General features: G+C 37.8%; 1 protein-coding gene across 1 annotated transcript; it reads left to right on the plus strand.

The window, feature by feature from the left end:
* The first annotated feature begins 1,200 nt into the window (after positions 1-1,200).
* On the plus strand, positions 1,201-16,819 carry LOC116175503 (synaptotagmin-15-like). Its single transcript, XM_031493653.1, has 6 exons — positions 1,201-1,450; positions 9,824-10,034; positions 10,093-10,186; positions 10,839-11,000; positions 15,621-15,728; positions 16,736-16,819. The coding sequence occupies exons 1-6, from the start codon at positions 1,201-1,203 to the stop codon at positions 16,817-16,819; spliced, it is 909 nt and encodes a 302-aa protein (XP_031349513.1).
* The last annotated feature ends 1,041 nt before the right edge of the window (positions 16,820-17,860 follow it).

Here is a 17,860-nt window from a genome sequence, read left to right on the forward strand (position 1 = left end):
ATAAACGAATAACAATTTCAAATTTCGAAAAAATTAACGGAATTTGCAAAAAAATTATTGAAATTACCAAGACACGAGAAGACATTACTAGAATTACTAAGGGATATATTATGCTCGATATTATGTATATGTGCATTGACGTAATTGGTGCATTTACCAGTACGAGCTTCACCTTATTTCTTTTAAAACCTTTTCGCGCGAAATTTGTTTGTAAATGGGGAACATTTCGGTTAGTGGCAGATGTTTCTGCGAACATTTTGCACCTTATACCTACCAACGTGTATGTAAAACACGCACCTGCCTGCCTCGACGCATTAGTGGATGGTTGCACATAAATCAATATTTCAACTGGAGGGATGGTATGATCTGCACACTAACTGTAATCGCATTGTAGCAATAAATACTACTAAAATTACCGTAATAAAAATTTATTGAGTGTAAATATGGAACAGCCCTCATAATCGTTAGCCGACAACATAAATTTAATTTTTTGCGTGTGCGTAGGTATGTCGCACAAATTTAGCGGGGTGGGTTCGTTTAAAAACGCGCTGTTTTATTTAGGGATGAACGCATTTAAGGGCGAGTACCGCATGCATTGCACACACATCTCCATAGTTACTCCGTCTCGACGTCGCGTCAAGTGCCCCCATACCTTGTCAGTTAACACACATGTATCTCAAGATACTACTTCAATTGCCTTTTAAATGATGCGGAGCGAGTGAAATAACCGCATCCTTGTTGATTCGACGTAGAGCGGATAGGAAATGGGGGACGTGGAGACCGTGAGCTTTCGGAAAACATGAATGCTGGCGCCGGATCAGTACGAACGAACGATCGAAAGGAATGCGTGTCATGTAATAATGCGATATATTATTTTTCTGTTGTTTCTAAACCGAAGTGAAGGTGTATAGATCGATTTGCGCGAATATTCGGTTTGATTGGAAACCGCGTGAATCATCCGCGATGTGAGGTTTTTAACCGCGAAAAATTCCGAAGCCGCCGCCGTTTTATTTATATATCGTGCACCTGAGAAGGTGTTGTGCGTGCGTCGCGATATCTACACTTTTCGCTTTGGATGCAACAACAGGTGGCTTAAAATGAGTTTTATTAAGTGTGTGCGAAAATTTGTTAACGTGAAGTGAAAGTGAAAAAAGGGCACAAATGGTGGCGAGGTGACAAAGGCAACAACCGAAGCGCGAAATGTCTATTAAACTTAGTGGTGTGTACTTAGTTCCATCACAGGTTTTAAGTGATAAAAGCGGAAATAACGCAGTTACCAAAACGAAAACCGTTGCCATCGTCGCTCCGCAAAGAAGTAACAGTTTGGATTATTTGAATTTCGAAGAGAAGCGACAAATCATCGCCTCCTCACTGTCACTTTCCGATTTTCTCCATGTGGGCAATAATGCTACCAAAGAGATTAAGGATGGTGTTGCTACTGTCATTGTAGGTGAGTAATGCGTACCATAATTAGAGCTCCATACGAAAAACAGATGGTTTACCGGAAGTGTCATCAATTATTTAAAACATTTGGACTAATTAAGGCAGGTTTATATAAAGCTAAGTCAATATTTATTTTCTAGCGCCTACGGTTATTTGTTTCATTGTAAATAATGAATGACGAATCGATGACGAGTATTTTTTTTATTAGAACCGCGGACGATCAATTATAGTCTATCATCAGTTTTAATTATATGCAATGTTTCATTCCGACGGCATTTCAATACTAAACAATACAGAAATGATCGTGCTGTTATGCTGTATGCATCCAGAAAGTTACTTTCAAAAGATCTATGGGGTTAATAATCTCCGAATTCTGAAAAAGTAATGTCTGATACTTCTTTGCATTCCTGATATTCTTTTTGGTCCTTTTTTACTAGTATACAAATTTGTTGTGAAGGCTGACAATCGATAATTGTTAATGGCCTAGATGTCGATTAGCAACATATTATAATATTTTACAATTGTGAGACTAATTTAATGCCTAGTTGTTATCGGAGTCTCGGTTGTTTACATTAAAAGCCAATTTAACTGACATGCCAGTACGATGACGCAGAGACGACATCCAAGGTTAGCCAAACATGAATAAACCTAGACAACAATTTATGGCATTAATTTTTCGTTTTTAGTAGAAACACCTTATTATGTTACGTGTATTGGAAAGCAATCAAAAAGCCTCGCAAAAAGCGTTTTCTATGAGGCTTTTAATTTTTAAAAATCTCACCCCCGACGGAGATGATCTTACATCAAAGTTACTGCCTTGATCCCCTTGTGTACTCCATCAATGTTAAAAGTGCGAAACGTGCACAAATACACAAATGTTCCAATTCCCGAAATTGATGTAGAGATTTGATATACCTTCCGTTTGGCAAACATTTTGTACCCCCTAATGGGTAGGGCGGGAGAATCCTAAATATTTAGCTTAAGAGCAGAAGAGCTACATCCCGAATTTTTAGGTTTTGTGGGGGGTTTTGTAGAAACTGAGGGAGAAACTGTTACAACATATCTACTCTTAAGGAAAAATTCCGACCTTCATGATCAAATATGTATAAACAATCGGACTAGGCGACATGTGGAAGTCGGCAGCAAAATTTATCCCAACATGTCGAATCGGACTTCATTAATTGTCTCTACGTAAACACCTGACTTGTTTATTTCTATCCGTTCAGCTTACGAAATTTCGAGTCAGAACATTTTCAAACGTCTCTTGGCTTCTAATATAGTGCTGTGTGCAATGGCATGAGTTCATTACTTAGTGTGTGTGTTTGCTAATTTACAGAATAAATATATATTTTATTTTATGGTCGTGTAATCTTGTGAGAACTCAGGTCTAGGCCTGGTAACTAATCGCACGGATAAAATCATCAAGATAACGATTAGTGTCTGTGTCTGTGTCTGGTGAAGTTATGTAGCGGTCCAATTATTAATTAACACTGCTTAAGAGCATTTGTAACGTTAGCGTTGAAGTCGGCTGGCCTGACTCGAAAGGGGAAATTCCAGTAACTTCTCCCGCCACATTTTTAGAGGAAAGTCAAATTTGGGAAGGGGATCATGCACTCGTGTCGCGTTATCGCGTATACTGATACTGATGTACTGCATTATACAATATTGAATATGCATTCACGATGCAATAATCTTCTATACCGCTGACTGTAAAGGACAATATTTCTCTTTTCCCTTTGTAAGTATGTAATTAGAATTACAAATACAAAGAGAAAAGCAAAGACAACTCAACGCTTATTAAAATAAAATGTAGGTATAATCATGTAATCCAGTCAAATTACCGTTTGGGCTGGATCTGGATGTTCTCATTTCACTCAACGAAACCAATTGTACCTACTGTATGTAAAAAAATCCGCTGAATCTGAAAATCATACTCCCGGAACATTTTGTTATAAAACAAAGAACGAAGAAAAAATGGCAAAATGTCGTTTCTTTTCGCATTTTACTTCAATTATCTCGTTAACTATTGCTCTGAGGGAAAAAATGAATAGAAATGAATTTGTTTATACTCGAATTGTCTATAAGATACAGTTGGTATGGAACGTTCATTTTTAAAAGTTATTGTTTTTTATGGCAAAATATAAAAAAGTAATCCCGAAAATTAACAATCTACGAGCCCTAAAAACTAATTGTTAAGACAAGCCGTTTAATGTTTCCGTTATTATCGAGCTCCTAGCGAGTTTATAATTTTGCGATGTCTGTCCGTCCGTCCGTTAGCGTTATATTTCGATAACGGATGGATGGATTACGATAAAATTTTGTAGGTGGTTTCTTTATCAAATTTGTAGATCGGAGTTCGTGAGTTAGTAATGTAGGTCAAAAAATAAGGAAGGCCCTTTTGATATCTCCGTTAATTATTAACCGAATGGTGCCATATAATACGCAATTCCAAAATTTGAGTCTAACCCATGCAACACTCACAGTGCCCTTTTCACATCTCAACCATTTATGAAACGAATTGCAAACTTTTTTATTTATGAAGATTGAAGGTATGTATATGAAATTTGATACATATACGCACTTGGAATAAACTAAAATCTAATGTCAGTTTCAACATTTGGTTTTGCGCATGCGCAGGGTCAACTTTCTTATTTATGAAAGTATTTAAATGATATTTGATACTTGGGCATTTGGAATAAAATCGAATCTAATGCCGGTTCAAAATTCGGTTTTACGCATGCCAACTTTCTTATTTATGAAAGCATTTAAATGAACTTTGATACTTAGACAATTGGAATAAAAGGAAATGTAGCTCCAGTTTAAAAATTTAGTTTTGAGCATGCTAGAGCCCTACCCAGGAGCTCGTTTGCTGTATTTGTTTACACGTTTATTTACACCAACAAATTAAAAAAAAACGATGCTTTGTCTTTCACACTGGGCGACTCCCAAAGCGTTCTCAATTTTTTTTTAGTCAGTGTACAGGTGACAATTTAGTCCACATATCTGCCAGTTTTGACTTTAAATCTGGAACTGTTCTCTGGGGATTATTTAGTAACTGCTGTTTCATCTTATGCCAAAGGGTTTCAATAATATTTAGGTCTGGGCTACTAGAAAGTAGAAGGCCATGACAGAGCTGTTATCCCATTCTCAGAGAGCCATTTTGAGTTGATTTGGTTGTATGACAAGAGGCTCCGTCTTGCTGGAAAACAAAATCTTTTTCGCCATACAGCTTATTGACACTCGGGAGAACTCTATTCCTTAATATTTTTTGATATTTCTCTGCGTTTACAGTACCGTCGATAACTTCAAAGTGCCCCAAACCTTTTGCTGACATACATCCCCATATCATAACGCCTTTTGGGAATTTTACGGTACGTTTAATACAACATTGTTTTGTTTATTGTTTTTTATCGAAAAATATAAGAAATAAATTCGCATTTTGTTATTACTAAGTAAAATTCATCCCATCTTTTTGAAAATCCGTATTTGGTCATTTCTTTTGATAACAAAAAATATGACAAACCCAATCACCATAATTTTCATACGAGGTTTCATAGTCATTGCATGATTGAATAAACAAATTAAAAAAAAATTATGCTTTGTCTTTCAAACTGGGTAACTCCCAGAGCGTTTATAATGTTGTTACAGATAGTGGAACCCTATTTACAAAAATTGGCCCGATGATTCTTGCAAGAAGACGGGCTCTGGAATTTTTTTAGTTAACTAACAAATGAAATAACTCCCGAAATATAACAAGAACGGTAACTCTATAATAGGCCCTTGGCACTCTCATTAGGTAATAGAAATCGTACATTTTGCTCCAATAGAAGCATAAAAAAGTTCACGTTTTAAAGAATCGCTTGATGCGACCCGAGCATGCGACAAAGCATCGTTTTTTAAAATTTGTTTATTTAAATAAACTAAACAAATATAAAAATCGAGCTCTTGGGTATGGCTATAGCATGTGCAAAACCAAATTTTAAACCCGATGTCAGTTTTGCTTTTATTTAAAGTGTATTATGTGTTATGTATGTATGAAATTTCATTTTATTGCTTCCATAAATAAGAAAGTTGGCATTGCACGTCCTACACAAAACCAAATTTGGAAAATGGCGCTACATTTGTTTTTATTCCAAGTGGCTATGTATCAAATTTCATTTGAATGCCTCCATCAATAAGAAAGTTGACACTGCGCATGCGCAAAACCAAATTTTGAAACTGGAGTTAAATTTGCTTTTATTTCAAGTAGTTATGTATCAAATTTCATTTAAATCCCTCCATAAATAAGAAAGTTAGCACTGCGCATGCGCAAACCGAAATTTTGAAACTCGCGGTAAATTTGGTTTTATTTCAAGTGCCTATGTATCAAATTTCATTTAAATACCTTCATAAATAAAAAAGTTTGCAATTCGGATTATAAATGGTCGAGATGCGAAAAAGGCACTGTGAATGTTGATCGGTTAGGCTCAATTTTTGGAATTGCGTTTTATATGGCTAAACCTATACGCATATTGAATTTCATGCAATTCGGTTCATCACTAACAGAGATGTCAAAAGGGCCTTCCTTATTTTTTGACCTACATTACCAATTCACGAACTCCGATCTACAAACTTGATAATGAATCCACCTACAAAATTTCATTGTAATCGGTCCATTCGTTATCGAGAAATCGTGGTAACGGACGGACAGACGGACAGGTACCGCAAAATTATAAACTCGCTAGGAGCTCGTTCAGTGGCTGTGGCACCTACGGTGATCGGGTTTGTCTTATTGTTTTGTCATCAAAAGAACTGACCAAATACGGATTTTCAATTGATCGGATGAATTTTACTAGTAAAAACAGATTGTTAATTTTCGAGTTTTCTTTTTTTATATTTTTCCATAAACACAATGCGAGCGCTTTTGTTTAAATTCATAATTCCATTATGGCATTACCGACTTTCTAAACGCGACGGTTTTTAATTTTTAAATTTTTACTGTTTCTGAATTTATAAAATAGGAAACAATAGTATGTACGGATTCGTAATTTTTTTCTCTACAAAAAACCTAAATAGACTTTATTTCTAAAATAATTAGGGAAGCCAATTCGGAAATTAAAAAATTACTATTGAAATTCCTATGGTGCGTTCGTCAAGTCACAATCCCGTACGTACCTCGTAACGCAAAAATGTTATAATAATAAGTAATAAGAAGAATAATAACTACAGTACAGTAGTACACTTCTAATCCTTCGTGATATTTCCTTCCTTTTTGGATTGTCAGTCGTTGTGTCGCTTTTAATATTATAAACGCCCATAAAACCGTACGATCGCGGGTATAACCGAATGATTACACACCAAACTGTTGCGAATGTAAGGTGGGAGAAACTAATACTGGATCACGGAAAAATTATGACGAAAACATACTTTTTACCCGATCCCAGAACTATTTTATTATCAACTGTAATGACTCGCAATTTTTTTTAAAGGTAAATAGCAGTCTAAACTCCATTATGACTGAATTGTTTTTCCACTTTTATTATTCTAACCCTCTAAAAAATATGTCAAACATTGACTATATTTCTCATTAACGTCATACTTCAAGGGTAGTTTTTGCAAAAACACTCGCGATTTTTAATATTCTAATTCAGACATATTGTACTCAAGATTTGAAGGTACTCTATTCCAAATTTGAGCTACGTATCTTGAAAAATGCCCTGTCTACAGCGACGGGCATTTGACCATTTTAACGCCGGTTTTTAATGTTTCCGCGACGTAACACATGCTCTTAATGGCTAGCTGCGAGGGTGGCTCGGGTCTAATCACTTTGATATTTTGACAAGAATGAACTTCATAACTTCGCTTTTGCTAAGATTCCTAATAAACTTATGGCCTTACCTTTGATGTATTACTTGAAAGCGAATGGCTTCTGAAATGTGTAATAAATTGACATAAAAATTCTCTAAAGAGGTGTATAAACTTTAGTATGAGCACAAAGTGTATTCAGTTTATGGTCGATGCAATGCAAGAGAAATTATAGGCACAGGAACCTTTTAGAGTTTTCGTAGGAAAGTCATAACCGAGGGCATTTATTTCAAAACGCAAGATAAACGGTAATAGATACGACAAAATGTATAGAAGGTAAATTGTAGAGGACTATATTTCCTACAAAAAAAGAACAAAAGAGCATAGGTCTACTTTCAACCGCCCTTGAACCGCAAAGAATCAATTCATTTTTGAATTGCAGGTTGAACATTTTAAAATTATTTTTTCTATTTCGGTGTCACAATGATGATTTTGTACAACTGTTTTCGGCCGAAAACAGTCGTTTTTTTTGGGAACTCATCTCTTAAGTTGGCAGTTACTAGTTTGTACACGTAGGTACTTCGTTGGGTACTTCCATGTTTGAACTTCAAAATGTCAGTCTTACTACGCTGCCAACCTAAAACTTAACGGCATAAAAAGTGTTCCCAACATAAAACATATTAGTTCTAATGTTCCCTAGGTATAGTTTCTGATAATGATTTTTTTAATTAAATTAAAGCACCGAAATAGAAAAAATAGTATTAAAAACGCGTGTTACAATGCTTTATTGTAATACTCCTATCTTGCGGACACTCGTGCTACGCTTCGCGTCGCCACTCGTGCCACAAGATAGTCGTATTACAATAGGTCGCATTGTAACACTTGTCTTTCAATATACTATTGCTCTTCACTTTTTTTAAATTGGAAAATACCATTTTCTGGAAAAAGAAAATTTTGTTTAATATTAGAATAGGCAGGGAACACAAAAGTAAGGATAGAAGCATTCGAAATTTGGTCTTCGAGCTAGTACAAGAAGATAGGGAAATGTGAAAAAGCGTATAGACAATGCGACCCAGAATGATAAGCCACGTGCTCACGGAGGATTACTACAGGTTGGTCAAAGACCTCCGAGGATAAGAAGATTGGAATTCACTTTAATAACCACTCAAAAAATAGCTTAGAATTATTTAAAGTATGAAATTATAATTTGAATAAAATTGGGTAGTTTTAATTTAAATTACACTTATTACGTGCTGATCCTCTATATTTCCCAGTCATATGATCAGGATCCCTTACTTCTCTACGCTTAGTCTTTGCCGTATACGTGGCAATTTTAGTACTCATTTAATTCTATAACTTGAAAAACTCGACACAACCCCCTGGTTGAATTCAAGCTTTCCTGAGTCACTACTTTGAGCTTGTCAGAGAAGCCCACTTTCAGCACAAGACTTCATGCGACACGAAATAAAGAATGTGTGGGGATTTCCCTTGCAGGTTCAAATACACCCCCACACAACAAATCAAAATGTAATGATAGGAGGGGAGAACGTCAAAATAAAAACAATATTCAAGAATATAATGCTCCCACAGCTTCCGGATTGTTACAAAATGTGATGAAAAGGAATTTCTGCATTTTATCACGGCGGCCAAATCTTGGAAAGCGAAAAAAATGACCTATGTAGATAAGCAGAAAGTAATGGGAAAAAATGCTTGCTTCAGGTGCTTGAAAATTGGTCACCTCTAGAGGAAATGCAAGAAGAAAATCCGATGTGAGTCATGTAACCGCACTCATTATCAAATTATGTGCTCACTCATCAATAAGCAGAAATCATTGAATGAAGATGATGTGGTGAGTGGGAGAAAAAGTACGGAATTTCTCGCAGATATAGTCTTAGGAGTCGCCACTTGAAAAGTACAATAAGTTGGCAGAAGGACTAAAACCTTGTAATGGAAACGAGGAGTATCTCCCCACAAATCGCTCACTAAATCAAAGGAGTGACTACGATGCAGTGTATTCAATTTGTGGGAAAAGGAATGTATCTATATGTCAAATCCAATGACCCCGTCGGGTCACGCTTATCTGTCCCTGCCAAACGCTTCAACCTATTCAGTTGAAACTTTGCACAGTTGACCTATATGCCACATGTAATAAGCCAATTGAAAATAGGTCAAATCCAATGACCCCGTAGGGTCACACCGAGGTGCTCTGCCGCTTTTTTAGATGTTCTTTAGGGGTTTATTTAACAATAAATTTATAACAGTATTGAAGTGGATTACTTTGTTACAGTTAATTAGTATTTATCACTCACATAAAACGAGCGCATTGATGTTGGAACTGACTCGAAACACAATTCGATTTGCTTATATAGCAAACAACAATCTTTTTGTATATGTTCTCGAGTGCTCCCGAACGCTTCCGAATGCCCTTGAACATTTAGCAAAGCACATCATATTTCCCGGAAAGATGCGTCACATTCACCTTCGTTCTTTATCGCTGATGATTAAACTTTCATGGCGTCTCAAGGTCTACCTCTACAATATTTTATTATTATCGCCTAAAGCGGTACATAGCTACTAATTGCCCTACTTTTTTTAGGCTGTTACGGATTGGGTGTGATTGAACCTGCTCTCTACAAGAGCACCTTGAACTTGGACGAACTACAGTGGCCGGAGGGACACATCGGAAGGATTTGGTTTTCGCTTCGATACGAACCTTCAACTGAAAAGCTACTGGTGTCGCTGCTGAAAGCAAAAAATCTGCCATCGCGAAGTATTGGAACGGTTAACAGTTGCGACCCGTTCGTAAGGTACACAAACCTTTATTGTGCGTGATTAACAGCTTAGTTATTCCAAGTTTTCCTTTAGGTTACATCTCATGCCCGACGAGAGGAGGTTTTTGCAGTCTAAGCAAAAGAAGAAGACGTGCAATCCGTACTTTGACGAAACCTTAGTATTTCAGGTGAGCTTTCCCATTCAAAAACTTTATCTTATTGACTCTTACCTAATAACGTGTTATGTGATTATATTGTCCGGGTCGAAGAACCAATATTATTGACTAAGACAAGATCTTTTAAAATTAAATATTTATTATGACGGTTACATTTGTCTATCAATTTTATGACTATGGCAATATTTATATCCAGTAAACTTGATGCTAACAAATAAAATGCAAAATAACCATTTTGGTGTACGAAACCCTTCCATTATTAAATAAATTTATCCCAAAGAACGTCTCTTTACACTGTACAATATCTGACAAAGATCAATTGCCTCGAAAGAGTGGAACACATTTTATTGTCCGTGAGCGTGCACAATTAAGCTCTTTTGAAGTCATCAGTGTCATCTTCAACCTTTACAGCTTGTCACTAAAAGGGATCCCCATCAATTTTAACCCCAAAGTTTAGATAGCGCCTATTAATTAAAATTTTACGAAGCTACACGTACAACTCCCATCAGAATGTAAACATGGAATAGTAGATAACTTTGTTAACCCTCCTGGCTAAACTCAAACGGTGCAGTGTACGCCTCGAATAATATTTTGTGTCTAAAATTAACGTTAAAAGCTTCGTGTTGCCCGCCTAATTATTCGTTAAGTTTTAATTGGATTTTAGGTTTCCGCAAAGGACATGACTGACCACACGCTCAAGTTGACGGTGATTGACGCTGGACGGACGAAGCGAAAATCGGAAATTGGGCACGTCACCTTTCAACTTAAGGACTTGGAGGTCGGAGATGGGACGGAGCAGCAACTGTTTAAGTTTGATTTAGAGAAGGTACGTAATTTTCATTCATAATAGGGTTCAGTGTTATGGAAATTGTTACAGAGTAATGTCGAAATTCATATCTAAAACTTCTTAAACGAATGTAAATTTGGTAGGAAGGAAGTAGAGGGTTGTTCAGCGCTAGCGATTAAAGAGGAACAATGCAAATAAATTCCCCACAAAAATTTACTTCGCCAAATCTTTGTTCCAAATAGAATTTAATGGGTTTTGTTATACTCCTACTAAATAATGAAAACATTAAACGTGTCAGAGGCAGTTGTAGCACCAATGGACATCAATATTTTCGAAAGACCTCCTGAAAGAATGCTGAGGACAGTAAATAATAGTTATTTATTTTATAGCATATGTTAAAACGACATTTTAATAGGTTTGAATGAGTAGGCTAAATTTCAGCCGATTTACTGAGGTGAGGGGAGGTGGACGCCAAATGACCGCTACCTTGGCGTTGCGACAGCAGTGGCCCGGCTAAACGCGCCCATTGTAATGCTTGTGACAATTCTGAATTTAATTTATATACATCAAAATTAGCAAGCTTAGGTTCTGCAGTTGCATCGTTTCCATAGAAACAGAATTGTCATAGGTTCTGAACGTCATTTTATATCGTACATTTGAAATAAAAATGACAAATGTCATTAGAATGCACAGTCATCTGTTTCACTTTATCTACCCTTACGGTTAAAGAACGGCTTAGCCTACACTCATTCAAACCTATTAAAATGCCAATTTAACATATGCTTTAGTGCTTGTTTACAATGAACGTATACGTAAAAAATACATAAAACTTAAAAAGCTGAACTGTATAGAAACATACGAAGGTGTTTACAATGAACGTAATTTTTACGTACGTATACGTAAGCGATATGTAAGTGTTGCGCATGGTCGCAAAAGTTGAAAATGGTTCAAAGTTACGTACGGTCAAAGATCATACTATTATCTAGTATGATCTTTGGTTTATTGTAAACAGCGAAGTAAATTTACGAAAACGATACGGATATGTACGAGTTACGGTTTATGAAATTTTTACGTATACGTTCATTGTAAACAAACACATAAAATAAACTGACATAACAACTCGTTTTGTTTTAATGACAAAGTGACAAATGACAGTAGTGTTTTTACTAGATAACACCCCTCATATCCCCCCCCCCACTGTTTTGAAAGCAAAACCCAAAATAGTTCATTTCGGTACTACATCTGCTTCATGCTCCACGAGTCCATTCTAATTACTAAGTGAGATGGAGTGATGCACTTCAGGATCGTCCGATACATGCGTAAGAGAACAGCTGTTAACAGAGTGCTCCACCTCTGCCATTGCGGTCTTCACTACTTCCTCCCTTAGAATCACTTCATGAGGAACAGACCAAAGTGCTTTTTTTGCAGTTTCAACGAGTTCTTCCCGGTTTTCACACATGTCGGAACTGGCTGGAGGAGGAATAAATGACCATTCACTTCCCTGCATAGTCACAGCCTTATCTAACTCAAGAAGAGCTTCTTCGAGTTCCTCTGAAACCCTCCTGAAGTTGGTCCCGTTATCACTCCTAAGCTTCTTGGGTCTCGCCATCAATCGTCCAGAAGCCATGATTGTTGAGTCAGTGTCCAGACTGTTAGCAATCTTCAAATTAACGGAAAGGCCTTCCAACAATGGTCCAAAATAATCGACTCCTGTGTAAGTGAATGGACAAAGGGAAAGGGAGAGGAGACCCGTTTCATGTGTATCAGCTTGAGCTCCTCTCCTTTGGCATTCCACACATCTCTTCCACAAAGTACTCACATGACCACGAGTACCCAACACTTAGAACGCAAATCATTGAGGAGACGCTCTACTCCCAGTGTGTCCCACTCGCGTGATGTTGAAGAAGCAGTTGTGTTTAGGTGTGTTTAGGATCTAGTATCATTGGGAATTTCATTTCGCTCACAATGTCAGGTGATCGATCGATCCTTGCTTGAACTTTCATCGTTCAAACAAGGATTGAGCTAACGGAGAGTGGAATCTCCTTTTCCTCTTTCAAATCCTGGTACTCCGTAGGGAATGACACCATTGGAACATTCTTCACCAGCCAACGCTCGGCCCTTCCCAACTCCATAGTTTCAAACACTAGACTAGGAATTCCATTTATCGTATTCCTATTCCCAGATCTCAAAATCGAAGCCATTATCCTCAAGCACCGATTGTACTTTAAGAAACCGTGTAATGTTAGGTTGAACGGAGGAACTTGACTTTTCCATCACTTCTTTTTTCACCTCTTGTGCTGATTCAGGAATGACTTTCTTAATCATAAGATTATTTGACCACCTATCTCCTTCATGATACAAAAATTCTGGGCCCCCCAACCGTGTAGACTCAAGAACTTGGCATCCCATATCTCGCGCTACATTCTTGGAAGTTGGATCCCAGTTCCAATCCTTGAAAGAACTCGAGAATCTTTCCAACGCGACTTGCCACAAATACTTTGTCTCCGACTTGAGCCTACCAGGTACAGTCCATGAATTGGTACACAAAGGTACAGAGTTAAATTTCAACTCCATTTGATTTTTAATCTTAATGGCCAAGCGACTCCCAATTACGACTCCTTGAAGCTTCAAGCGTGGTATTGTCAACGGTTTCACAGGAGCAACCGCTGTTTTAGCCATGAGCAATCGTTCCCCCACGTCCACCCTGAGTGTCTGCGGCATAGGTTCATCCCATCGAATTCCGTTCCGCTACACCACCTCCGGAAGCAGTATTTATCCCTTAACCAAGAACTGCCCCACAAAGCCAAGAGGCTCAAACACTGACATGACGACACTCAACTGTTCCCTCGTTGTTGGCATTCGTTTCCCATCCGCTACATCCCCAGGTAGCTCTCTGAGCTTCAGTGAGAATGTGAATACGTCCTCAAAAATAATCCTAGTACTCGACGACTTGAGCTTCGACACATCAAAGCGCCTCAGGTTGTCAGGAACGGCATCCATAATATTTTGAGTTTGAAACCCAGGGGCAAATCTCAATCTCACAATCCAAATAATCGTCCCATGTAGTGAGAATCAATGATGAGTTTAAGTGCTCTCGAGTGATTCTTTTAAAATTCTTCTGCATTTTTGTTTTTGACCTAAAGTCCGGAAAATGATAAACCTTCATCTGCGCCACTCCTCAACAGGCTGAGATTTGTCTTTCCTCCAGAGGAACCTTTACGCCTCGAATGAGGACCTGATGAAACATATCTTTGATATCAACCATGAAGGCAACTCTTCTCTCCCTGAACTCACCTAAATCCCGGGAAGGGAAGGATCTATGAGAAGATCTTCGTTGAGACTCGCACCATGGTTCTTTGCGACCCCATAAAAAATCACTCTGACTTCATTTGACTTTTTGGGATTGAAGACTCCAATTGTCCATATCAACTTTTTGAACATTGGTTCATTGTGAGCTTTTTTTTTCTCGGATCTTTTCTCCAGAAGATTGAAACGTCTCAAACCTTGGTCTCTGTTTTAAGGAAGACAAACGTTTTCATCGTGTCAGAGCAAACCTGTTTCTCTCCATGCTCTGATTCGCACGCTTATGTCTTCCTTTGACCACGGCCGGTCATCTAAATGCCTCTGTACCTATGAACTCGCCACTTCCAAGCCCACCAGGATTGGATTTCCTTTTCGTCCAATAGATTTGATCCATAATCGTAATGATTGAGCCATCATCCAGGATGGCCGTTGTTGTTACAATAACGTTACAAACGTTAATTTTGGTGCCTACTTTTTGAACAAGGCTTCCAACTTGTTCAGGTTCCTCTTTTGCTTTGTCCTCGTGAAGGAGTATGTGATGCTTATGACATGCATCCACAATATGTTTAAATCGCTCAATGAACCCAAACCAATCTACCGTATTTCCAGAGAAGAGAGGCGTATCTCTCTTCATTGACTGCCTGTGAATAGACGCATAATGATACTCAGGCCCACTGGTAATCCAATGTCTCTTCCAACCTGTTGATCCAATCCATCAATTCCATATACGTTTCCTTGCCCTCGAGCTGCTTCTCTATGACTTATTCTTGTTGTTCTTGCTATAAGCTCGGCCTCGGCCTCCTTAGTTTCGGTTTCTGAAGCTAACTTATTCTCCTAAAGGTCAGCGAATCTCTATTTAGCTTCCAACGTGGCCTTAAGTCTTTCTTTTGATCGACCAATTTGTATTCTGTACACGCACTGTATTGCTAACACTATTGTCTTGGTTCGTCCCGTCGTCGTAACGTCCAAGCGGTCTCCGGATGTCTCTCCGCCCCATTAACCTCGTCTGGTCACCCGAATAGCTCCGTTCACCACACCTGACCGGTATTTTTACTTGGTTGCCAAGTCTCACACGATCCATGTCATCACCTTGTTGGCTCATGATCAGCCAATCACAGTTTACAACCAATACCTAATTACAATGGACTCTAATCCACGAACCGATCCGTGCTCGAATGGACCAAAATGTCACGGGTAATCCTAACACCAACATCCTAGAGGGATCATTCTTTTGAAATCCAAAGCAGTTATACCTACTGATAATGTCCAGTTTCCAGTTCCAGTTGTATCCACGTATTCAATCGTTTCGTAAATAAAAAGGGGCCATGAACTAATTTACAATTTTCTGCCTTTCAGGAAATTCAGGAACAGAAATCCGATCTTGGAGAAGTATTGGTAGCACTGGTGTATAATGAACATCTCAACAGGCTTACAGCAACGGTGATTGAAGCAAGAAGGTTAAAGGTAAGTTTCAAACGGCAAAAGGATTGGACTAACCAGACCCATCAGAGTGGAAGAATTTGAATTTTTTACTTACCGCTAGAAAGAATATATACACAATGAACGTTTTTCACCTTAGACCCCAACGCTTTGGTGATAACAACTTATTTAAATGCGAACACGTTAATCCTATAATCCAACGAAACGATTTTGTTCCCTTACGCTTTAAAAAGGAACACTTTTCACCAATCACGGTTGAAAATTATATTAACCGACCGCTCGACGCCGCTACGCAATCTGGGGCCTCCTCCTCATTTAGGTCAAGGTCAGATTACCCCGTTCCCCCCTCCAGTTCTGAGGCCTCCTCCTCATTTAGGTCAAGGTCAGATTACCCCGTTCCCCCCTCCAGTTCTGAAAGCTCCTCCTCCTCATTTAGATCAAGGTCACAATCATTACTCCTCTTACATAGAAAATGTATCCCTGGTTACTACCAAAAGAAAAAAATACCAAAAGTAAATTAATCATTTATTAGATGTTGTTGTCAGTCATTACAATAATTAAGAGCAATTTATAATTATAAACGACAATACAAAAAAATATTTGTGGAAATTTCATCCTTGTGTAGTATATATACCACACACATCTGTATTGGGTGGAGGCGTATTGTTAGATTTGTTCTGAAGGATTTTCGCAAAGACGCAGTTGGTTGACCATCGGAGGTGCTCCCGTAGGGGATTATCTTGACGTTCCCATTTGTTAAGTCGCACTTTACAATGAAAACATTCTACTTCGTCACCATATTTCGTAAAGAAAAATCCTACACTTGCCAAAGATGTGGGTGATGGAATTCCGCTCCAATTATTATAAGTTAGCAATCGTTTATCATAACACGCGTAGTCAGGCGATACATTGTCGAAACACATGATTATTCGTGCGAGAGACAACGTGTTATTAAACTTTACCTATGGTACGTGAGCTAATATAAGTAGTTACCCCCTCTACTACATTGGCTTGGAGTGTAAATGTTGAAGGAAGAGGAGGAGGACATTAATTCATTTGAAGAATGTTACGGCGAAGTATTAAGGACAGTGTCCGAGGGCGACGTAACGGCTTGAGAGTAGGTGGCATTCGTCGTTGCCACCTCTTCTCAAATTTTGAAAACTTTCCCAAACATAATTCCTTTAATGTTTGCATACATAATTCCTTTAATGTTTGCATTTCTGAAACAAAGAAAAAAAAACAAAATTTAATTTAGAAAACTTTTAAAAGGGCGGTTAGATCGAAACCTAACCGGATAATTTTGACAATTTACACTTAAAAGCTCCGATAATCGACGTTCTTTGTCGTGTAAAAGTAAAGACGTACTTGAGATACAATAAATGCAGGAAATGGAATTATGAAAAATGCGATATAATTGTTCGGAATTACGCGCCTTTAAAAATCGTATAATGTCCCAGCGATTATACGTATTTCTAAAACGGTCAATTTCAGAAAGGAAACATTCTTCAATTGAACGGCGACCTGTTGGGATGTGGTGATAATTTTTATATTGATTGGTATTAATCGGACCCGGAATCTAAATTGGAATACAAACGCGTAAATAGGTAATAATTTATAAATTCATAGTTACCTGTAATCCCCACGAATATATATTGTTGTAATCTAAAAGGGCACACCAACTTGACACAAACTCGTCAACAATTTTTTTGTGATACGTAGCACTAGGGTTTTTTAAATGATTAATTATATATTCGATATTTGGTAATGCAGTCATTTACAAAATGCGATGTTTCACACTAGTCTGTATAATATATATAGTTCTAGGGGATGACGTCACATTTCTGACGTCATAAATAATGACCAGTTCTGACAAATTGGATGCATAAAATGGGGTTTCGGAGGGGGGGTTACAGCAAATTTTTTTGGGAACAAGCTTCCTTGTACCAAGATGAAGCTTGTTTTTGTTTTTTTTTTTTTTTTTTTTTTTTCATTCTTTGCAAAAAGGTGCAGTACTTGTAGTGCCCCAGGCGATAAAAGCGACACTAATGGGAGAGGAAAAACGTATATAAGAAGTGCACTTTCATAAGAGACGCATACTTCAACATGTCGCGCGCTGAACAATCCCACCCGTCTACTAGTGCTGTGAATAGTGATCG

This window comes from Photinus pyralis, unplaced genomic scaffold (assembly GCF_008802855.1).
Source record: "Photinus pyralis isolate 1611_PpyrPB1 unplaced genomic scaffold, Ppyr1.3 Ppyr1.4_LG7, whole genome shotgun sequence".
In the NCBI taxonomy this organism is placed as follows: Eukaryota; Metazoa; Arthropoda; class Insecta; order Coleoptera; family Lampyridae; genus Photinus; species Photinus pyralis.